The sequence below is a fragment of the Aythya ferina genome (genome assembly GCF_964211825.1).
Source record: "Aythya ferina genome assembly, chromosome: 4".
Classification (NCBI taxonomy): domain Eukaryota; kingdom Metazoa; phylum Chordata; class Aves; order Anseriformes; family Anatidae; genus Aythya; species Aythya ferina.
In genome coordinates this window covers 43,673,527-43,698,382 of record NC_140300.1, presented here as the reverse complement: position 1 = coordinate 43,698,382, position 24,856 = coordinate 43,673,527, and the positions used below count along the sequence as shown (strand labels likewise).

The 24,856-nt window shown below is 35.8% G+C and overlaps 1 protein-coding gene across 1 annotated transcript in view; it reads left to right on the top strand.

Moving 5' to 3' along the window:
- Positions 1-24,856, top strand: part of IQCM (IQ motif containing M) — a gene marked incomplete at its 5' end in the record, with an annotated part of 167,004 nt that overhangs the window by 121,975 nt on the left and 20,173 nt on the right. Inside the window, 1 exon segment of the mRNA XM_084517973.1 lies at positions 21,317-21,475. Within this exon segment, the coding sequence (XP_084374099.1) occupies positions 21,317-21,475 (159 nt within the window).

The window sequence follows — 24,856 nt, the reverse complement described above, 5'->3', positions numbered from 1 at the left end:
GCAAGCATAGGGCACACACAGTTACACCAATGCATTGCTCCCCTGTCTAACCAGCTACACAGAGGGCTGGCAAGTGAACGCCTTCCAGGCTGGTCATACCACCATGCATAGAAGCAAAGGCCTCACAAACTGCACATTCTAGTTGTGGCAGTCCTTGTGTGGCACATTTCTCATGTGATGTACCCAGCACTTCTCACAAGCTGAACCAATTCCTGTATTTCTTTCAGTATGGTTTGTAGTGCTAAAATTACAGAAGTTTAAATGGCTCATGTTTGTGTTCCTTCAGGTGTAGCCTCTGCCGTGTGATGGAATATAGTTTATATCACTGCCTATGCTAGCTCTTGAACCAAAACAGTATCACCAAGTCAGCACCCATGCAGATCTTAATTAGCCTTGCTGAGAGATGTGACTAATTAGTCCAGATTTAACACATCTCTCACCTTGCTTCTGGGAGCTGAGCTGGTATTGCCATGTGGTACTGTGTCAGCATGCTTGTTCAGTCATGGGGGATAAACGAGTGAGCTGGGTCACCAGCTACTGCTCCCACTTTGTGAGACCTTATGGCACAGAGGTGCTTGGGCTCTCACCAGGTTTAACCTCAAGGAACAGACAAAGGTGTCTTACGTGGCACCCTTCTTCTAAATTTTGTTTCCACACTTAGCCTGCCAACATTTTGTGTTGTTCAGTTCATGTCAGAGGATTTTTTGTTCATCCAGACACTTGATCTTTCCATTCTTCTCTGTCTTGCTTGCCTACGAGGTGGACCTGCAATGTCAGAATCCCCTTTCCAGTCCCAACAGGAGCACAAGCCCTGTGGGGACACTACTCATGAAGGCTTCCAGCTTTCATGATTTGCCTTAGATGTCATGAGGTAAGTTCTGAGAGCAGAGACAGTGAGCAGGGCAGAGGGGCAACTGCTGGGCCAGGCACCTGCCAGGGATGTCCTTTGCAATATCCTTCTCAAACCCCGTATCAGGAAAAGTGGAATCAGATGTTTTGTCTAAAGACAATTATTTTCTATGGTAGTGGTACAAGAGAGGAGGGAGAGAATCTGTTTGATCCTACCTTGTTTTAGTCTGCTTCAGTTTCAAATCACTGGCTGGTATTTTGTCCCCTAACCTTGCTCAGTTTCATATGTGGCTCCTGCAGAGTGTATGAAAATGTTGCTGACTGCAGCACAGGAAGGACAAATAAAAGCCATGTAAGGGGAAGATGGGGTATATAATAGGAGAGGAATGGGAGACTATTTCACTGTGTTCTTCCCTCCAGGCAAACAATGTTAAGTGGTTGAATTGCTTAGTGAATATTACTCTTTTCATCTGGTCTTATTCCATACATTCCACCAAACTGAATAGTGATTGTTATTAATAAGTGAGATTTTAATAGGTCTTATAAAAATACTGTTCCATGCAAAGATTGCTGATTTGGCCCGAAAAGCTATTACAACAGCTGCATATAAACTTTTTTTTTTTTTTTTTTTTTTTTTTTTTTTTTTTTTGAGAGAGGGAGAGGAATACTAGAGTTTGGACAGCTGGGGCTGTGTGTGTGCAGTTAGGGCAGAAAATGGCTTTTATTGTTGTCCTATTGTTTCAAGAAAGGCGACCATTGAGTAACCTAAGAATTCTTGGAGCTCTTTAACACTTTCCCTGTTCATGCTAGAGAAGATCACACATATACTGCTAATGAGCAGAATGCGGCTTTATGAATTTGTCTGAATATTTTCCCTGAGACAATTTCCTTTAGTACTGAAATCGTTGGCAGAACCCCTCCCGTTGGTTTTAATGAGGAAGGATTGGACCTTTAATAAGCATCATAGTCACGTAAGCTTGGGATTTGTTTTTTTAGCATCATGCTTTTTAAGTGATTTTAGTTACTGCCTGCAGTGTATACAGCTGTGAACTTGGATAATAAATAAGGATTATTTCTATGAAGAAACCTTTGGCAGCAATTTTTGCTTTGCTGAGGTAAGCTGTTAGTCATCTGCCACCAAAGGGTAATCAGCTAGATTTTAAATATTGCTGTGTCTTTCTACTTTTACTGTATTTTTGATTAGTCAATAAATATATGTTCAGTCTATTTCCAAAGCCCAGCAATCACTATAGAGGCAAGATAGATAGCTGAAAAGAAACAAACTAACAGCAGCTAATTGTAAAGCTTTTGGTTGTTTTAAGAAAAGGTTGGCCTCACATAGAAATTAGTGGAAGGTGGTAAAACTTCATTATAAAAAAATCACAACCAAAAAATTGTGTTGACAGGTGGTAAAGTGTGTTCTCAAGACTGAATAATCTTATTCACTGACACTAAAAGGGAAGCCAGAAAAGCTACAGTCCCTGATATGAAGGGTGAATTTGAGCTTGAGAACCCTGCAGGCAAACACAGCTCAGATTCAAGAACCTAAATTTAGGCTTTTAAATCCATATTTAGGAACCTGCCTGATTCTCAGAAGAGCTTACTACCCAGTCAAGGACAGTGTCTTGTTTAATAAAATAAATATAGAGATTAGAGAAGAATCACAGTTTTCTATTCTTCATTGTTGTAAAATAATTCAGAGCCAAAAATCTGTAGCATCCTAACTCTCTATATCTCAAAACAAAAAGTGCTGAAAAATTCTAAGAAGTTATTGTTAAATGGACTGTGTGAGTGGAAGTGTTAGGCATATTGAGGGGGAAAAAGGGAATGGCCCGACAAGGTTAAGCAACAATAGTCGTATCCTGGCTTACAGGTAGAGAGCAAAGAAATAAGCAGTTTGGGTTCTTACTCAGCCAAAAAGAGAGTTTGACTGTGATGCACTGGCTATATTCAGTCATTGGATGCACCTCAACAAGGCATCACAAAAAAGTAATGGCTTATCCACATCTATAGAAATCCTTCTGATAAATAAGGAACATGGTGTATCAGCAGGTATTTTTCTGAAACCTCTGCTGTTTTTCATCTGTGATATGGATGCAGATGAGGAGGTGCACTATGCGGATGATTTTTTTTGTTCAAATATGGTTTCAATAAACCTCCAGTTGGTATTTTAACTTGTAAAGCTGATAGCTGAGATGCAAAATATTGCTTCACCTCAATACAAGTCTTTCCTTAAGAGAATTTCATTCATCATCAGGATCCCATCTGTTGTCATGCAGCAAAGCCTTTCTCTTTTTCACCCAGTTCAGTATGAGGAATTTTCATTTAAAAACCAAAAGGCAAATAAATAAAATAAAGAATTGCTGTTGCACAAAATAGTTAGGTTTGATTATGCAGTTATAACAGATATAAAACTGGGAGCACTTTAAGGTCCATGGATAAAACTGTGGAGAGAAACTGATCAAATATGCTACTTCCAAAATATCAGTCAAGTTTGCATTTGTGGATGTTCACAGATGTTCAGCTATTGATTTTTGAGCACTAAATCTGCACTAGTGCATAAGAATATATGTCATACAGTATTTCAAATGATAGAATTTAAGGTTTCAGTTAGATGACAACTTTTACTGCATGCCACTTTTTTCTATGTCAGTTTTCAGGAGAAAGCTGACTCCCTCAACTCTTTGGGCTATATTCAGCCATTGGCTATATTTCAACAATACATCAAATGAATTGTGCAGTCTGAGCATGGAAGATGAACTAGGAGTGTGCACCACATTGTTCATTTTGCATATCCCAGTTTTTCTGAATCTGTGGAATGTAGGAATGCCTTAGAGGACATCAGCAGATAATAGTAGTCCAACCTGTGAATCTGTAAATGGTCTTTGTTGGAAAAAGCAAAACAACAAAAACACCAAACCAAAAGAAACCAAAAAAAAACACGGCAGTAATCAGAAAAACTGAAATACCTACGAAGTTGCAAAATGTATTACAGCCAGACAATGCTTAGCTGTCACGGGCAGCAGATAAACACACAAAAGGATTAGTTTGCAGCAAGGCCTGGGGAGTAGCGCACAAGACCTGCACTGCAGAATTCTGCACATTATACCCAGCTTCACTGTGGGCTTGCTGGGCAACCTGAATAGTTGTTTCATATTTTTGTTTCTTCCCAACACTCTGTCTCAACTATTTTTGAGCTGTTGTGACAATGAGGAAGTTGATGGAAAATCAAGGTTCAGACTGTAAATGCCCCAGGGCAGAGGACCATCTTGTGTGATGGTACAATGCCTGGCACAATAAGGCTGGTATCTCCATGGGGGACTGAAGGCATTACTATAATGTAAGTATCAATATTTTAATCACCTGCCTTATTTCATCCGTTATCTCACAATTGTTTAGAGTAATTTGGTCATTTGTTTCCTTTGCACGTTTAAAATGGTCCCAGGGAGACATCACTGGATTGAAGTTCAGGGATTATGAGGACCTGATTATTTAAATTCCCTGAACCTGTGGGGGTTTCTTTTTGATATTGCATGTTTCAAACTGAATGTTCACTAAATACAATGAATTTAAAATATGGAAAAAATGAATTAAATGAAAACATTAGAACTGCATCTAAGTTTATAATCAGCATGATGTGGGGGATGGAAATGAATGTGGAACCCAGCTGAACAGTGTGTTGGCATAAGAACTCTTGACTTACAGCTGTTCCTTTGTTCTTTTTTGTTAGTTTTACAGCATTTTTTTCCAGAAAACCTTACTTTGCATGAAAGACAAATTCATATGAGAAGATTGTTTAGCTTTGTGCATCATAATTTAAGCAGAGTGAACTGAAATCTGTTAAAGTTGCACAGCATTCTGATGGAGTGGGCAGTTTAGCCTAATAGGTCATTTCTGTCCAAAATTCAGAAGTAATCTTTTTCTGAAATGTAAAAATGAACCTGGAAATATTCTCACTCTCTAGTAAGGCTAACATGTCTTTATTACCAGAATTACTGGGATAAAAGAAGAGAATAAAAATCTGTTACAAGATACATGGAAATAGCTTGTAAATAGCTTCTTCAGACACTGAAATAATCAGACAGATGGGGAAGGGTGAACGACTCTGTCTGGTAAGCATTCATAATCTACTATGTGAGTAGTTCTGGGGTCCTCATAAGATTTGGTTTCAACTTTTCCTTTTTCCAGAGTAAGCAGTGAAGAAAGCTACCATTCACTTTTCCTGTGGGAGCATAGAATAATGCAGGTTGGTAGGAACCTCAGGAGGTCTTGTATTCTCCCCTCTGCTGAAAGAAGACTTAGCTATGAGGTCAGAACAGGTTGCTAAGGATTTAATCTATTATGAACTTGAAAACCTTCAAGAAGGGAAACTGCAAAACCTTGGTGAAGCCGTTCACTTCCTTGACTGCCCTCATGGTGAATAAGTTTTTCCTTTTATCACGTTAGTCTACTTTGCTACTTTTTTTTTTTTTTTTTAATTATTTGGGATTTTAAAGTTCCTATGCTTTACCTATCCTGAAAAGATTCAAATCTGTTTCCAGCCTTTCAAATTAATCTCTTAATCACTGTGGTATATGCTAGTTTGTTGAGTTGGGGTGTATTACTTTTTGAAATTGTTCTGCTGGGCAGAAAGAGCACTATGAGTCACTAGATTAGAGAAAGAGATCTAGGGCGAGCAGGAGCCCAGTCTTGGGGCTCAGGGACTCAGGGGCCATGAGGAAGAGGAGTTTGGTTTCTGGTCCATACTGTCATAATTGTTGTTACGTATTTCATGTTAAATAGTCACTGGATAATGTACATAAACAAAATCAGAACCAAACCTTTCTTGCCCCCCAGCAGAGTATCTTATTTAGTGCATTAAAAAGTCATGTCATGGTTTTAGGATTTATTTTTTTCCCCACAATTTCATCTTGTAGATTGAATGTTATTTGTTGACGTTGTCCGGATCAAACATGAAAAATAATGTATCCTGCATAGCCAGGTGGTGAGTGATCTATTTGAATAGATGAACTTTGAGCCTTCTCTCCCTAAAGTGGTTTAGTTGATGCTTTAGCATCCGTGTTTAATCACTTGCCTGTTACAGAACACAAAACACTTTTACTAACCTTTCTTCAGGACATCTTAAGTGAATGTGGCCACATTCACCACTTGGTGTCTAGCCATTACTGCAGCTGTGTCAGGCCATGCTCTCAGGACACCCACTGACTGGCTCTGTTATAGGGCATGTTTGTTCCCTGCCAATTTGTGAGTTTGGGTCAGGTTTGGGTATAAAAAAAGACAACCTTCATTAGATTCAATGGCAGTGGTGTTAAATGAACAGTAGAAGTGTCTTTCCCACCAATATCTGTCCCCAGGTTCTCCAATTTACAATGAAATTAGAAAACACAATTAAAAAAAAAATCTCAAATTTCTCAGGTTATTAATATTTTTTTCCTTCCCACCAATCTTCATTCCCACAGCAATGTGATTGCTGGTTCATTTGTTACAGAAATTGAAGTGCACAAGGCACAGAAGTGTAAGAGTGGAAGGGATTGTCTCATGGTTCAGGTGGCTGAATGCCACTGTGGGGACTGGATTCTTCTCCTACCTTCAGCACCATATGCTAATGAGATCATAAGCAGATCTCCTCAATGAGAGTTTTCACAGACTTTTTACAGATATTTTCTGTTTATGGGCATGCTAAAAGCTCGTATATAAAGTACAAGTAAACAGGGGCTACATAAATAATGACTTTTTCCCCCCTTAGAATACTTAGTTGTATCAAAGCAGGCACACGAATTAGTGAATATGTAGCAATGTAGCCTTAATCTCTCTGTGCTTCAATTATATGATTTCTTAGAGGTGTTGTGAGGATAGATTAATTATAGTGAGAGCTGAGAGCACCACAAAAAAGCTGAGAAAACCACAAAAAAGCCTATGAAGAAATTGGTAATTTTGTATTCAGCGCAGGGTTTTGATGATGTATGCTAAATAAGGTCTGGAATCAAATACAGAAGGATGAAGATAAAAAGAAAAACTGAATAGCTCCCCATTCAGTTGGTGTCCATTTTATACACTGAATAAGTCCTGTAAGTGGAAAAAATGCAACATTAGTTCTCACATTTTATAACTTTTGAGTTCTTCAATCTGTAAATTTAATATTTGTGTAGCATGAGATTAAAGAAAATGCACAGAAGAAATGGCACAAAAGAGTGTTCCTCCATGAGGACATCTCATAGATTTCAGTTAAGCAAGATATAAGAGTTTGTGCAAATTTTTATGTACAAAGAGCTTTTGTTATTGTTGTTGTTAGTGCCGGAAATGAAGCTGCTTGTTATCAGGAAACTTCTCAGCAGCTGCCTAGCCAGCAGGCTGCCACATTTCCTTGTCCAGCTACACGGTGCTGTGCATAGCAAGATCATCTGGGGGTAGCAAATACCCTTGGAAGGGATCTAAAATTCCTGACCAGACCTGATGGGTCTTCCTTTTTGTGAAAAAGAATTGAAGTGTAGGATTCAGATACATTGGAGCTTAATTTTGAAGCTTTATGATTAGATGTACAGTCTTTACTGCCCTCACCTGTACTCTAAGCTTCCTGTGTGAATCACAGTCCTCTCTGGAACCAAAAGGCAAAAGAAGTTTCAGTTTTTAATTTCTGCCTGTCAGTCACTCGAGCAGAATTGATAACCCATTCACAGGGATTACTAAAGCTACACATTTCACAGGTAAAGGAAAACTCCCTTTTTGTTTGGTAGCTTCGTGGCTGTAATTAACATTTCTGTTTAGGTCTAATTATAGTTTTTGTATCTTAGCCATTATGCTAATGGTGTTGTTCAGTAGTATGTGAGATTGCATTCATTATCACTGGTGAATTAAACCTTTATTAAAGAAAAAATCCCCCAGGCCTCATTCTGAAGTTAAGTAATTATTCATTTGGTTTTATCCTGGCAATTAGCTTATATACTGTAGCACTCATGATTGAGTCTCTATACCTCCCTAGATGAGATTAACCCACCATGGTAAATAAATGCCTAACAGCTCCCAACATATTGTTTTAACCACATTATTATATAGCAAAAATAATAACAATAATAAAAAATCATCATTCAGTAAAACAGCTTTCTTGTTCCTAGCAGACAGTACAGTCTGAAAGAAATTGTGCTGGACGTTTGGGGCTCTGTGCAGCAAAAGTAATAATAAATGAGTTTATGAAGCCCTCCAACAGAGCAGTTAATTCTTTCTTCAACTGCAATGACTTCCTTGGTCAATGTGCTTTCTAACTGAGATATGCACTATACTTGGCCACACTCGCATAGTAAATCAAGCCTTCTGAAAGCTTCCAGACATAAATAAATTTCCTGGGTGAGGTAGCCTAGCTCTCAGTCATGAGAAGAAAAAGAATATCGAGGAAATTCTTATTGTCCTGCCTCGACATATCAATAGGTTGTGAGTGTCTCACATGCACTATTGAATTCAACTATACTTCACTGAACAAAGATTAATTTTTATGCCTGTGTTACCAGTAGAACATGGAGGCATGGGGAAATTAGGTGATTTACCAACAGTCACACAAGAAATCATCAATAGAAACAGATGCTGAATGTGGTTTCTTGGTGGCCTAATCGGATGTTTTACTGGTGTTAACAGTTTTCTTTCTCATATCTCTTTCAAGCACACATTCAATTTAGAAATCTCTTACAAAATTTCAGTCAAATGCAGGAGTCTTTATTCTATTTCGAATCTCTTTCTACTACCCAAATCATGTTATAATTCTCCATAATTGGGGCAGCCATTGTACTGCCTTTAATTATAGCTACAGTTTTTTGAAGCATTTTAACATGGAAACACCTTAAAAGCATTAAATGCATCAATCAAACATCCTTAATTCCATACAAGCCTTCACTGATAGCTCATATATAATCATTGCGTAACGTAAAACCTAACATACTACCACAGTCAAAACATTAATCATCTATCTGGGAGTTTTGCCTCAAGAAGTAATTTAGGATTTGACCTTGAATTTGAGTAGCTAGCATATATGAAATGCAGGCATTATGTTCACTGTGTTTTGAACCCAGGCTATTTAGTCTGTCTATAGACAGATAGAAAAAATTAGTATACATTTATTTTTGATAAGCATCATTTAATCTCTTGTATATTCTGGCAATATCTGTCATATACCCACAGGATCTAGGAACCGCCTTAAATATCTCCACTTTCAATTCCAAATGCAAGCTGCTTGTCATTAACCTTGCCTCAATATCAAACATGTGAAGCACAGCAGACATTAAATAAATAAATGAAAAATAATTTTGAAAACTGTCACATAATTTCCCATTGGAGAAAAAAAGAGAAAAAGTGAAAGGGAACCATAGTGCTGTTCCTGTCCTTTAATGCATTTCATGAAAATATTTTACTTCAGATTCTCAAAAGTTATCAGCTGCACCTGCATTACCATCAATGTAAACTGCAAGCCTAAATATCTTTGAGTATCTGGGCTTCAGCTCCATGCAGCCGAAGTTAGGATAAGAATCTGAATGGAATTCAAGGTCATTAATAAATCCTATTAAATTATTATTAAATTATGAAGTTTATGTGGAATTATAGATTGCATGAAAACACAATATTATTTACAGTAGACATTATCCCACCTCTTGGGATACTAAAAAGGTTGCTTAATTAATATTCATAAAGTGTTTAAAAATAATAGTGATAAATAAGTGCTGAATTTTATTGTACTATACTAGACATCATTACTCTAATGGATTTCAGCTGTGTACTGTAAGGCTTCCACAGAGAAGTCATTCTCATCCAAATGTGCTTTCCAGATCAGTGCATATCTTGAGGGCTCAGTAGCAATGTGACACAATGATTAGGGAGGTGCAACTTAGTCCCTAACTTTGTGGAGTAGCAAAAACATTGCTATGGAAAAGAAGCTCACAATGAGAAAAAAGGAAGTGCATATATGACCTGCTAATCAAGCCATGATGAGTGCTAACTGCTGTTCAGGGGAAAGGAGGAGAAAATATGTGTTTTAGCTGAAAAATCATCCTGTCAGATTGCATTAAGAAGGCTTCTTTATTTAACTGTGTGTCAGTAATTTTGTGGCAAACCTCTCAGTTTAGGAGTAAATCTATTTTTTATTTCCACAACAGGAAAATAAATCAGGCTTTGTTTTTATCCCTCCTGCATTATCAGGAATCATGCTTTCATGGTAATTAATATCCTAAAGACCAAATGCTTTCTTCACTAATACCTATTTAAGTGAAATGCTGCCTGTCCCCTGACCAATCACTGTTGGGATGCCAGCATGTAATGCCATAACTCAAGGCATCCATTGCAGTTGTGCAAAAAAGAGGTACATTTCCTCCATGTAGAAATTGATTCGATTGCAGCCTTTTAAATCACGGCCCCTCAGGGTTTTCCAAAAAGGAAAGATAAAAAAGATGGCAGAAGGAAAACTAAAACTCCAGATTTTCCCACTGCTGAATATTTCTTCTGTTTACTTACTGTGGATTTTTTCCCCTGGAAAAATAGGTGGCCTAAGCCTGCATTCTTAATCAGAGAGAGGCTTTTTTTTTTTTTTTTTTTAAATAAAAAATGACACAACTGAAGTTCTTCTATTCTTTCCTGATGGGACATCAGACACACTGAGACAGGCAGTGAGCTGTTAGGTAGAGCCTGTCTACCCATTAGCTCTGTTTCCAGACACTTTTTCCCTCTACTGAGAAGTCCATTAGCTGCTGTGAGTGCTTCTACTGTAGCCGATTAATTTTTACAAGCTTATTCAGTTAGCAGCACTGATTGTTTTTCTCTCTTCCATAGGGAAGAAAGCATTCCTGTTTCTTCTTTTGAAAGTTACCTTCTTACTCAAATACTGAATTTCTGTTAATTTTGTCATACCTGTAATTAGCATAAACAGAAAACATTTGTACTTCAAATCAGGCTATCACATAAACATGGTAGATATTTCATAGAGAGAATTTTGAGAGAGATCGATTAGAATGCTCAGCTTCTTTTATGATAGTACTGTGGAGAAGGTGCTAGAAGGTTTTGACAGGAGGAAAGAAGGGTTGGTTTGAGCATTTTATTGCCTCTGGTAGATACTACAACAGTAAAACTTGTGTGAGCTATTTGAAATTGTTTTCATCATTGAAGTATAAAAAATGTTCAGTTTGAAAACCATATTCAGTTGGAGAGGGAAGGACATGTAAAGATTCTCAAAGCTAGTTACTTGGTAGGCAGCATATTTCTCTCAAAGAGGGCCTTGTGTGATAAAGTGTTGAAATACATCAACATTACACTAAAAAATTTTATAAATAAGATGGAAAGCAGAGCAACTCCAGGTTGATCACTGCTTTGCATCACAATCTTCAGTGGTGATAATAACAACATACACAATCATAACAATAGTGTTTAACTTTTAACAAGTAGAAACATTTTCTTACTAATAGAAGATATTGTTGATTTTCTGTTAGGCTACAAATCCCTGAAGCTTCTCTGCAAACTGTGGTTTTGATGATGACTAGAGTTTGATAAGAAAAATAGGCCTTGCTTTGTAGGCACAACACACAAGGGTTATCAGTACTGTTCTCCTAAGGAAATCTGGACATCTTGGGGACAGCCATTGCAGTAAAAAGGTGTTCAAAAATATATTTGACTATTATAAAAAATGTTTGTTTCATATTTAATATGCCATCTCTTCATTCATATCTGAATCACACTGATTCTTTGAAATGTTCAGAAAATAAATGCTAGTCCATTATTTTTTTTCACATTTCCTTATATTTACAAAATATGGAATTTCTAAAAATTTTAGCTGGTTGTTTCTTCATTAGGCTGCTCTTCAACTGTAGTATACAGCACATTTTTAAAATATATTAGAAAAAAATATCAATCTCAAAAGAGTATTCCAGAATTTAGCTACAACGGGGAAGTTCTGGACTCCTTTTTTTTTTTTTTAATTTTTATTTTTTAACTTTTTTTATTTTGTTTTAAAAATCCACTTAGAAAGTTGGTCCTTAACCATGGTCATCTTGAAAATACTGGTGCCCAATGCTGATGAAGTCGAGAACCTTAATTCTGCAGTATACCAAACCTGCTACCTACAGTTAGGGTATAGAGGATATTAGTCAAATTTTCCCCTGAAATTTCCTTTGTAAATACAGTGAAAGTTTGACATGCTACAATTCTGCTGTCATAACTCTCCACAAATGTTGGCTTGAATAGTGGCCACTATAATGTGCTTTTGCAAGAGTGAAATATAGTTTCACCTCCGTTTGTCTCTGTCTCTTAATTTTCTAGACATACATCCATGTATTTACTTTCACTGTAAACATTAAGAGAGTACTAGGGAAGTTATAGTAGATTATCAACCCTACCTTTTATAAAATTGTAAAGGTGTTTCAAATTTCTGTTGACGTGACAAGAACTAATCTGCAAGTAAAAATATCACGATATGCTGTGCATATGAGCAAAAGAAAAATTGTTTACTCTTGGCCGATAACTATTCTTTACCAGATTCCCTTAGAAGGAACTGGAACCAGGCAGAAATTTTACCATTCCCAAGTCTTACTGACGCACACTTGAGTTCCACTGTAATAATGACCAAATTAAGCTTTCTCTATCTTCAAACTGGGAATGGATTTCCTGGAGAAACAGAGATAAAAATAGCTTTAAATAAGGACAATCTTTTGTTTACCCTTTCCACAGTCCAGTGAAGTAGGACCTTAGAAGGTTCCAAAAGAGGAATGGAAAAACTGTAAATGGCTTTGCAACAAGCAACTGTATAGTAATGTTAAAATATATTTTTAAATTGTATTAGAATATTTTAGGAGGTTGTAGGTCAATAAACAGAATTTTCAGGAGGTCAGAATATCAAAGCATATTTTTAAATCACTTTGACATATTAGTGTTTTTACTGCACACAGTACAGTAATGGCTTGCTGCCAGTCAGACACATTGTGTTTGCTTTATTTACACATTAAGGTCAATGAGATTCCAAAGCAGGATTACTCATTTGTCCTTAACAAGTAGATTTACCAGTGAAATGACCTATGTTGCAAGCAGGATTGTCTTAAACCAAAGATCTTGAGTCTGTGCTGCATGAGTTAAAGGGGTTACTAGTATGAATGGTGATAATAACATCTTCGGTGGACCTACACTCTTTAGTTTGTTTAAAGAGCACCAGTTATTGTGTTAACATGATATTATAACAGTAGTATTGCTAACAGTACATGACATTGCTGGCATTTTAATGACCTCTTTTCAATTTCTGGAATCCTTAGTCATGGTTATGAATGGTCAAGCATCTCCCATTGCCTGACTGGTGCCAAGCTTCAAGCTTGGAGTGACTTTGAATCCTTTGGTGATTCTTGTTTGTTTGTCTTGTCTTTGCGGGTAATTTTTGTTCCAAGATTGGTCAACACACAACAGAAAATAGAAATTTTAGATCACTTCTATAATTCCTAATGCTGGGAAACTTATGTGTTAAGACCACAAGAACATGCATTTATGCAGTTTCTGTTTGCATACCGGAAATACTATGTCTTTACATGTTTTCTTTTCACTTTTCTCTCACATAAGGTATACTGCTTCTCTTTCAGTGTTGGGTTAAGCTAAGAAGTATATTAGCCTGGAAGAGAGAAATTACTTAATATAATTTAGCAGCTATGTATGGTCTTTGTCATACTTGGAGGCTTGTTATTTACCCATCCTAATTGTACAACCAATTGTTCTCATAATCCCCAGCATTAGAGAATAAGGTTTCCATGGTAATCTTAGATTTTTAAATGCTTATCATCTCTCTAAATGGGTAGTTGAAATAAATAAGTGATCAGCTATCTTGTAGCCAGAATATACTTTATGGGTATAAAAAGCAGAAATATACCTCTGTTATAAAAATAGACTAGTTTGTTCAGCCATAATAAGTTCACAATCTGCAGAATCATGACCCTACTGATAGTGTTAATAAAAGCTTGCTCCTTAATTATCTGCATTGCATTCAGCTGCTGTTTCCCTCCTAAACTCAATTATAATTCTAATAGCAGCTGTGCTGCCATTGTTTGTTGCAATTCATTTTAAAGAACTTTGATTGGATGTCATTGGTCTTTTTGACTAAATGTGCAAGGTTCAAAGTATCCACTGCCACTAATAGCCCTCATCTCATCTCAAGATTATACTAATTATTTACATAATTATATATTGTACATTATAGAGCTATTATGTATTATTTCTAAATGATAGTTCTTCATCAAAGATGTTGAACAAGAGAATATATATAGTTTTATTGTCCTTACACATATTTCAGTGTCGGTGAAGATATACTTACCGTTATCCTCTGTTTCAGTGTTAGCCAACAACTGAAGTATCCTTCCAGTACACAGGAAATTTGCTAGAGCATTCAAGAGTCTCTATTACTTGCACTGATGATTCTTCATTTATTATTTTTTCTGTATATCTGTGTCTGCATCAGGTGTGATAAGCAAATACTTTTACAGGAAAAAATAAAGTCCTTTGATGTCCTTCAGGTTTTGTTGTCCTATCATATGACAGATAATATTTTGATGATATAATGTAATAATTACAACTGCTAGTATAAATACACTTCTTTATTGCCACCTATATAATTGTAAAAAGCCAGCTCATCTCTAGTACAATATTAGAATTCATATAGTAATTCAGGTTATCTATATAGGACTAGACAAAAATAAATGATGGACTTGCTGCAGATGTTGGATGTTGGATTGGGTTCCCTGTGTGGAACTAGTTCTATTGACTTTATATCACTATGACAAATATGACTTCATTTCAGGATGACTCATACATTACAAAGAAAAGAAAGAAGGAAAAGAAAAAAAATGTGTATAATCTGTGATTGTTTTAATAATAGACTATTTGTTTAGTTACAGAACTGAATTTCATTGGTGTTTATAGGCAGTTTTATTGAGACTGTGGGAGCATGAAGTTTGGTTTGAATACCACCAACACAAAGGCCATGAATTCTGCCTTTTGCTCATGGCAATAGTTATTATGACCACCTGCACACTCTTGCCTTTTTGTTTGTTTGTTTATATTATTCCTGTTTGTTCTCCCTAATATCTTAAGTGTTAACAATATTTTAAAAAACAAAAACAAAATGACATAAAAAACCAATGCCTCAAAACATTCAAAGAACCCTGTTGTACTTCCAAAGTCAAATGATCTATAGCATGCACATCAGTTGCACTGCATATGCAAATTGGCCTCTATGTATATACATAGAGTAATGGTCCGCCATTGCATAATCATGTACTTATTTGCATTAAGTTTCTGCCCCATTCAGTACACAAGAGATTCAGAGTTAATGGTGAAGGAGAATGCAGTCAAGACAACTTTTTTTTTTTTTAGGAAGTAAAAGTTATGTGCTTACATATTTGATTTTTTCTCACAGCAGCTCCACAAGAGTTTCTTTTTGCTGATAGTTCATTTATGTAAAAGTGTTTGTAGAGGTGTTCAGTATTTTTGGATGCCTGACTTGGGATCTTGATGACTGATTTGCAAAAATGCTGAGAATTCAGACTTAGATTTCTGTTGCAGCATGAAGTTTGTGTTTAAAACATATAAAATCTTAGTAGAATGCCAAACACCCTGAAAATGAGATCCAAGGTATCTGGGACTGGACCCCACAATTCATGGATACCATCATTCTTAATCAGTGTTGGTCAGATTTTAAAATGTATTTGCATAGCTAGTGATTTGGATATTCTCAGAAGAAATTTCAGAAGTACCTGCATGCTGAAAATGGAGTATTTTAGCACTTTTGGGAAAACGGTTAGGCTCCTTCTTGCATTTTTGTGTACCAACTTAACTGAAAAACCTGATCCTATATTCCTTAGCTCCTAAGCAGTAAAATGGCCATAAATAAAACCTGTTCCTCCATTAGTTTGTTGGAAAGGTTAACTTGTTATTGTCTGTGAACAGCTGATAACTCTCATTGTGAGTCCCATGAAGAAGCTCACAATGAAATCACCAATTCTGTCTTCAGCTCAGAGCATGAGTGCTGTATGGTAATGAAGTCCTGGGATAACATACTGAAAAAGGATAAAACAAAATATCACGTAACTATTCATAAGGTGAATACTGTGAGCTTGATGCAATGAAGGAGATAGAAATCATGTGTATTGTGAAGTTAAAGACCATAGCACATGGCAAAGGGATTGTAATGATTAAGTACTTGAGTTTGCATCCTTAGTAATCATATCAGTTCTTTTATATGTAATATTCTATAAAATTTTGTTTGAGAGTTGGTTGAGAAAATACATATATCAAACTCACAGGTCTGCCACCTGTTATTAATATAGTTATCCTAAGCTGGAGGCAATACAAGCTTTACTGCACCTCAGGCTGTCATATATCTATATTAGGGGAGTGATGAATGCACTTTTTCTTTTTTTTTGAGAGTTGGCTACCAAACACATACAGTCGAAGTCCTCTGGAAGACAAATATGAATCTGGATAATGAGACAAGTTTGCCATGTTGATGAAAATAAATGTAAAGTTTATTCTAACAGAGCTTCAGAAGCACAATCCATTTAGAGGCATATTGTATATCTGTTCTGACTATCTCATTGTATGGAATATGAAAATGTATTTTAGAGTTATGCATGGCATTTCATATTGAATACAAACTTTAATCACAGTTTAAGATTTGAAGTGTAACTTTTTAAGAAAAACATATATTTTGAGTGTGGAGTTGAAATTTTCCCCTCTTTTTTTTTTTTTTTTTAAACTTGGAATCTCTGCATATTGGAGCTGTGGTCTGGACTTGGTAAATTCTGTGGATTTCCTTGGATTTCTGTTCCAATACTATCAAGTAATTATTGGGTTTTGGCCCTTCATCCTATGAGTCTATTTCTAAATACTTACGGAAGGCAACAAGTATGTGGGTTTCATAGTCATTTGAATGTTACTCCTGCTTCTTTATGTTTGAGCAGTAGACAAGAAAGAGCTAGTAGCTGTACCATGCTACTCCTGTTTGAGGCACAAGCCTTTACATGTCTTATTTTTGACACATAAATCAACATTGTAAAATAATTTAAAATTAACTGAGGATTTTCTTTGGTTCCACGGATAGTTTACATCCGTTCTTGAAGAACTGAAGGAAAAGAAACTGAAGGGAACAAAACTGAAGCACACTGCAAAACATTAAAAAATGGAAATTACAGCCTAACCTGCATCTGTTTTTCTTGTATATTCTATTTGGCTTGGATTTCTCTTACATTTCTGTTTACATTTCTATTTATCAGATATCTCTGATTCCACATATTTTCTTCTACTAACAAACTAAATGCAAAGTGGTGTGTGATGTCAGGTACCAGATGTGGATTGCTTTCATACCCTTGAAATTAATAACACATAACTACAAAAATCAGGGAAAAATAGTAATACCTTGTATTGGATTACAATTGTGGTTCAGAACATACAGACAAATATTCAGAAAAACTAATATCTAGGATGAGAAAAATTACAAAAGTAAAAAAGCAAGTAATGGTGGATACATTTTTATGAATACGTCAGTGTGTTTTTCAAAAGAGATGCAACCATAATAGTAGGCAAATGCATTCTTTTCTTCATTGTATTACTGATCATCCTCATCAGCTTTAACCATTCTAGATTATTTTCTCTTATATTAGAGAGAATTAATGTTATTGTTGTTATTCTCTTACATTAAAAATAAATCATAAGCATAAGTGATCTCTGCTTTTTAGATATTTTCATTGAGTACATGAAAGCTAACAGAAATGATTTCTTCAAAATGATTCATAACAACTCAAAAAAATCTGAATACCAGTAAGAAATTATATAAGTAAAACATGCTGCTGTGGCTTTTATAGTCAGTTGTTACAGACCTGATTCCACCAGTGAACAGCATTTCTGTTTTATAGAATTACAGAGTGAATGCTCTAGTCCTTGCAAGGAAACCATTCTCTCACTGCAGGTAGTGTGGAGTAAAAGATGTTAAATTAGCATCAGCATAAGTCTGCCTATTGCATTTGCACTTGTCAATAACTTATTAAGGTATCTGTGTTCATTCTGGTTGCTGACCTTGCTAGCACCTGGGATTATTTGCCTCCCTTGCTTTTTAGAAGCACAGGAATTTTGGTTCTTCCATCAGTTTGCAAAAGTTGCTCCTTATATACTTTTTCCCACCCTGGAGAAAATGATTTCTTTTCTGGTATCTAATGATGTATTCCAGAAACATTGAACTTATTATTTATCAAAGTACTTCACGGCTAAATTGAACAGCAAAGCATTTTGTGTGTGAGTTTCTGTATATGTTTCCTGATAAACCTGCTTGTTCTGTGTTTCTGTGTGTGCTGGTTTCTAGTTCCCATGTTCTGTGAAAACAAAGAGTAATCTATTTTTATCAGCTGATTTTCAACATGAGAAGCTTCTTGTAACCAGCAGGGAAATGACCTTCCTAAAACACTGCAAACCAAAACCTGGCAATTTTTTCTTAAACTGCTTTTGTAGCTGATGAGACTGTAGACCTAAACCCAATGTAGGAATATTCTCATACAAGTGTGATAGATCTATGTTCTGTCTTCTGTTATATGCTGTAAATCTTTTCAGTGTGCTCAGCATGCAATTTAAAGCTTAGTGTTTGACAAATGCAGAGTGTTCTAATGTTGTAAAATGATTGAATGGTGTAAAGGGGCATTACCAAAATAAAGTTTTTCTGCCCATGCTCTGGGAAACAATGAAGGATTAGTTTAGTGGATTGTTCCTCCTAAAGCCTGATAAAAGGTGACGATTACAACTGCTGGCAAAAGTGGAAGTGTCTTAAGGCAGCCTGATTGTACTAAGGGGTTGAGTGGTGGCAATAGTGCTAAGCAGGAGTCCCATGCTCAATAATATTTATATCATAGGCATGCTTTATCTTTGCCAATTGCTATTTCTACTGTTTATTACCCACCTTTCAGCATGCTTTTGTAACAGCTTGCAAATTGACCACTTCGCTAGCTAACTTGGCAATTTGAATTTGAATTCTCTTTTCTGTAATTACCCTGGTAGGTTGGCTTTTTTTCCCCCTTCAGAATAGGTAGTATGGTTTGTCATTTCCCAGCTCTGGGACCTTGGCTTTTCTCCATTAGTTCTGAAGAATAATAGATGGTGGCTCCAACATGATTTCTGCAAGTTTCATTAGCTCACTGGGATGAATTCCATCTGATTTCTGTGGATTTCTTTTGTTGCAAAAAAAGTATTGTACATTAAAAGATCAGTTACTGTATTACCTAAGAAAGCCTGGGAAAATCTACTATGCCAGTTGTTGTTGTTTATTTGTTTGTGTTTTTTTGTTTGTTTATGTTTTTGTTTGTTTAGAAAGAAGGCTGGGAGTGTGTGTGTTAGTGTCTGAATGGCAAGTGCAGGCTTGATTTATGATGGACAACTGAACTGCTGTAGTGGTTCTAGGGGACAAAAACGTAACATGAACTGGGCAGTGGTACATTTGGGGACACTGCACATAGATGAATTATCCTTGTAAATAATAACAATTAGTCTTAAAATCAGAATAGTGACAAAGAATCTAGTTTTAAAATTCTGTTAATTAAAATGAAAGGGCTTCTTGTTTATAAACCTGAGCCTTCCCTGGTACATCTGTTTGATTAGTCCTGAAGCTTAGGTTCCAAGTCAAATTTTAATGAACTTTGTTGTCCTTTCTCCTTGCCATGTGTTCTGGACATTTAATTATGATATCGGATATCAATGATCCTTACATTTATTTTCCTACACTGTATCACTCAATGGCATGACTCTGAAATGCTTTTTTAGCAGTTTTGCCCTTCAGCTGTAAATTGCGATTCTGTACTTCTTCATTAATGATCTTGGAGTGCTTACATAACTCCTTAAGAGAAAATATTAAATGTAAGATGGTTCCATTAATTTAAGAGCAGGGACATTCTATTTAGACTCCCCTTTCCTTGCTGTAGGAGTACAGCATTTTTCATTTTGATAAATGATTTGCCTTGTTATAACTTTTTTAACTAATGGGTATAGAAAAAAAGTGTTAAATAAAAATGGTATGACAAAAAAGTGTGACATTCACTTTATTTTATACAGAAAGAAATGAATGTAACACAAAGTGATTTTATTGAACTGTAACAGCAAAACATTGAAAGTTCAGTTCTGAGTTAGCCTTGAAATGTATTCCATGTGTAATATAGATCCTTTCACCTACAGATGTAGTTTCAGATATAAGCCAAATTGCTAGCAGCCTCAGTTATTAACAATGCCATGCTGTAAGACGTATGGCTCATTGACCTTTTCTAAAGGATGCAACACATATTCTTACCCTGAGTGTCATTCTGGACATGGGTTGCATTTGGTGTTAATCAGGATGAAAACTTCCCCCCCCCCAAAAAAAAAAAAAAAAGAAAAAAAAAAAGCTTCTAGACTGCCTGTTCTAACTGACAACACGGAAAGGTAATATAGGTAATATACAGAAATTTGCATTACATTAACTGTTCCTGCAGCCAGGAAATAAGCTTTCCATATGTGAACTCCTTTATCTCATTAGGACTCATACCTCCTGAGTGAGGTGTAAGTACATGCATGTGATATGCTTGCAGGATTGGACTCCCTTTTTCATGTCAGAGTTGTTCCATTTTTTCAAATTTGTTATGATCAGGTGCTGTTGAAGATCAGTGTCAAAACTGTGATGAAAATAATTTCTTACTTGAAGTTTCACTGTTTCTGTTTGTTTGTTTGTTTGTTTGTTTTTAATAGGGTACTGTTAATAAATATTTCATTCTACCATGTAATTTAATGTTCTAACTTAAGGTGTGCTACAGTTTGTGATCAATAAACAGTAAGTACAAATTTGTTATGATCAGGTGCTGTTGAAGATCAGTGTCAAAACTGTGATGAAAATAATTTCTTACTTGAAGTTTCACTGTTTCTGTTTGTTTTGTTTTGTTTTGTTTTAATAGGGTACTGTTAATAAATATTTCATTCTACCATGTAATTTAATGTTCTAACTTAAGGTGTGCTACAGTTTGTGATCAATAAACAGTAACTATTGAGTCTGAGATTTTCAAATGGGCTGAAGAATAATTACACATTCATCTTCCATTAAGTTTTGAATGCCTTTGAGAATCTTAGTCATGCTTATCACTGGACTCTACTCAGAAAAGGTTGAACCATTTTATTTAGTGAGTGCCATTATAGAATATATCTACATATTGAACTAGCTGAAGTATTAGAACAATAATCAATTAAGTCTTTCCAAACTGGCACCTTTGTCCTGGTTTTTAATCATGCACAGCCTATAAATCTACCTGTATATATATCCTTTTAACTTGCAGAAGTTCACAGTTCCATCCTGACGTGTTCTAACAAAGTCATAAAAAGAAATCTATCTGTATGAGTTATTACTGTGAACGTCAATTGCATATATGTATCAGAGGAAATATGTTGGTCATTATACATTTCTTTTGCTTTTCTTCAGCTTCCACAGCTTCTGTAAGAAGCATCAAAAAACATCAAGCAATTGAAATGGCTTTCACATTATTTCCTCCCCTTGGTGCAAAAGTGAAGAATGTAGTTACAGTGCCACTACCATGGCTGCACCCTCTGCTGGATGGAAAAGTTGGATCCAAGAAAGCAGGTAAAAATTAGTAGCACATTAGTATTGTATAGCACATACATCTCCAGAAAAATATGCCCCCCTGCTCTACCTTATCCTCTGCTGAAGAACTGTTGTATGTTTTTATAAAACTGATATCGTTTACTTATTGGCTTTCCACAGAATTAGCTCAAACTCCTGATTTTTAAGACATTCCAACACAAAATCCAACTTGGCAACTGAGCACCACACTTAACCTGTAACATTTTTTTCCATGTGTGTTAATATTAAAAAGGATATGTTAAGTTGATGTTTCTTTGAAGGTTCAAATTCAGGGACAAACCTGTTCCTCTGCCACTTTTGCCTTAGAAGGTAAGCAGAGGAACTCCACATTTACAGGCAAGTGAATCTAGACATTCAAAAAGACTCTGTAATGCCTGTGCTGAAGAAAGGGGATAGAGGAGAAAACCATGCCTCTCTGGTCTATGCTAGCACTTGTTTGTCTCAGTGCATGATGCCACTGAGAAACGGATGATGATTGCAGTCAGGGACTGTGTGAGCAGGATAGAGTGTTTTTGTTTGTTTTGTTTTGATTTTCTTTAATGTCAGAGTAAGGAGAGTTTTCCTCATAACAAGCTTGGAGTCAGAGAAAATATCAGAGTAAAATTCTGTATACTAAATGTACTAAATGCTCTATGTTTCACGCTTCTTATGCCCTTTCCCCTTACTTTAATAAGTAACAGCAGCCAAGCTGTATGTTAGAAATTAAAGGCCAATTTGCTCCCACACCTTCAAGGGAATTTCCTGTAGTACATTTAGACTGTAAACCTATTCCTAGGGTTTGGGTCCAAAGACAGCACTCTGTAGCACTCTGTAGGTTGCACAAAGAAGTGGAATTTAAGGACAGTGACAGAAAAGTGTTCAGCTCTGCAAGCATACATTATGTTGAAAATGTATATATAAATCAGATGATGGATGGACAGAAGAAACTAGTGAAAGAGGAGGTGAGTAGAAGCCATACTTTGTCCAGACAGTGTTCTGTGTTCTTGCATTGCATTCAGAGGAAAAGGAAGATTGGATTGAAATTAAGACAGTAATGCTCATCTTTGATGTTATAACAAGACAGTCTCCTTCTATCACTTATCACAAGGTTCCCCATGACAGCTGCTGTGTTGAAGAAATTATTATTCAAAAAATACTTTCAGCCTCACTGAAACCTTAAACTGCGGGATCTGTTTTTAAACTAACTAATTTTTCATGACTGTATTTTCATAAATAATAATTCATGACTCTAATAGCTGTAAGCCTTGGGTTGAAAATGAATTATAAAAGGATTACTCTTTTTACCTGCAAGTATACAGGTACATTTAAGGAAAATGTGCAAAGGCTCTTCCCCATTCCTATTGTTGCATTAACAGTCTCTTTAATTATACTTGAACTGGTACTGATATGCTGAATTATACTTTTTTTTTGATCAGGATGCCTGTCTTCAAGAAATGGTTATAAATCCATTGACATTAATGCAGCAAGGCTGGTTTACAACACTTGTAGACAGGTGCCATTTGTGTGAGGTTACTTAAGTCTGCCAAGGCCTGAAATATTTAAATGCTCTCCTCATGGTAGTCGAATAAGGACTTCTCTTTTAATTTGTTTATTCAGATCTTTGGTAGCATACTGGTTTGTCAGATTTTGATTATAATACAGACAAGAATAGTAGAGGAGACAAAAATAGATCTTCAAATGAGATTATGATGTATATGGTAAGATCTGCCTCTGGAGGGCTTTTGAGTTGTTTTGATCAGTGACCGGAGTATAGCATCTTCTTGAGTTACAGCAGTTATTAAACTGGTTGACAAGAGTGATGCAGTAGTTGCCTTGAGAAGAGATTAGTCTATTGAAGGAGGACTTTCTGTAGCACAGAGACTCCTCTTCCAATAAGCATTTTAGCTCTGGATAGCCCTGCAAATTTATTGTGTTCCACCATTAATACTAATAAACACAGCAAGATACATACACCCCTTTTTTGCTTACTGTGTCTGTTTCTGTGGCTTCTGAGATGCGCCAAGCATTCCGCAAGTAATTGAGAAACATTGAAAACCACTTCCCAACTCATCTATTGAAAGGTCTTTTGCTATCTGGCAGAGATCTAATCTGAGAGAAATAACTCCTGAACTGTGATTGTATTTAATTCAAATGTGGAAGTTCCCATAGGCATACGTTTATGCTGTATATGTAAATTACAGATTCTGGTGCAGTGTGCTGTGAATTTCTAATCTAAGTATAAAAATTCGACGTGTGCTTAAATAAGCAGAAATCAAGCTTTTAAACCCTTTTTGAAATACAATAGTTTTGTTCATATCATTGATATACAAGGCATGTTTTCATAAAACTTCTGCACTTACATCAACTATTATTGCTCCTACATTACCAGTAAGTAGTGTGCTAACATCTCTTTTAAGCATGAGTAATCTTCGCTGCATTTTTTAACTGGAAAATGGAAGATAATACTCATTTCCCATTGGAAAAATAACTATATAAAAATGCATCTTCCTACTCAATTTATTTGCCAGCTTTTGTATTCAGATTGCTTTACTGATTAAAAGGTCAGGGCATCAAGGTTTAATTCACATTCAATTTTGTCACTGTGGTAAGTTTTTCAAACATTTCAACTTTCCACATATCCCAGTTTCAATATATGAGAATGGGATAATATTTCAAACTCACTTTTTTGAATTGCTTTTAGGTGAAGGAAGCTCCTTATTTGAATAATAGAATGTGTGATAGAACAATACTTTCAGTTTGCTGCGTGAGCAATTTTATTAAATACTAAGCAGTATAATGATATTAATGATGACATAAAATCAGCTTTTCTCGGTGAGGCTTGTGGTACAATATTTCCTTTTGATAGTTAAAGGAAGGACACCTTTTTTTTTTTTTTTTTTTTTTGTTTTACTTTATCTGTTACAAAAGTCTTGCTCCTCTATGGAGTGAAAATGTGTTTCATTTTTGTTTTCAGTAAAATATTTTTTTCCAATGTTTTACTGCAATAAAGAAATAATACCACAAAAACATAACATTACTGTGCTTGCTAGAAATGAATATAAGTTGAAACTATTGATATTGAAACTATTGATAATTTGAGTGGAGGAGTGAGGTTGTAAAAGGTTTGTGAAGACAATCTCTTCCTTGAGAAACTAATTTGGAAACACAGTGTTTATCTCCAGAGTCTCAGGAAGTCAATGGAAATCTACAGTGGTGCTTTAGATCAGTCCCTTACAACCTTCTGGTGCATACCTTAAGTAGCCTGTTTACTTATCGCTAACTTTCTCATGGGTGTAAGGAGTCTCTGCAAGGGATGGTTTCCCAACAATATTTAGACAGACACAAATCTGTCAACTCCTTCCACTGCTAGACTAAACTGTG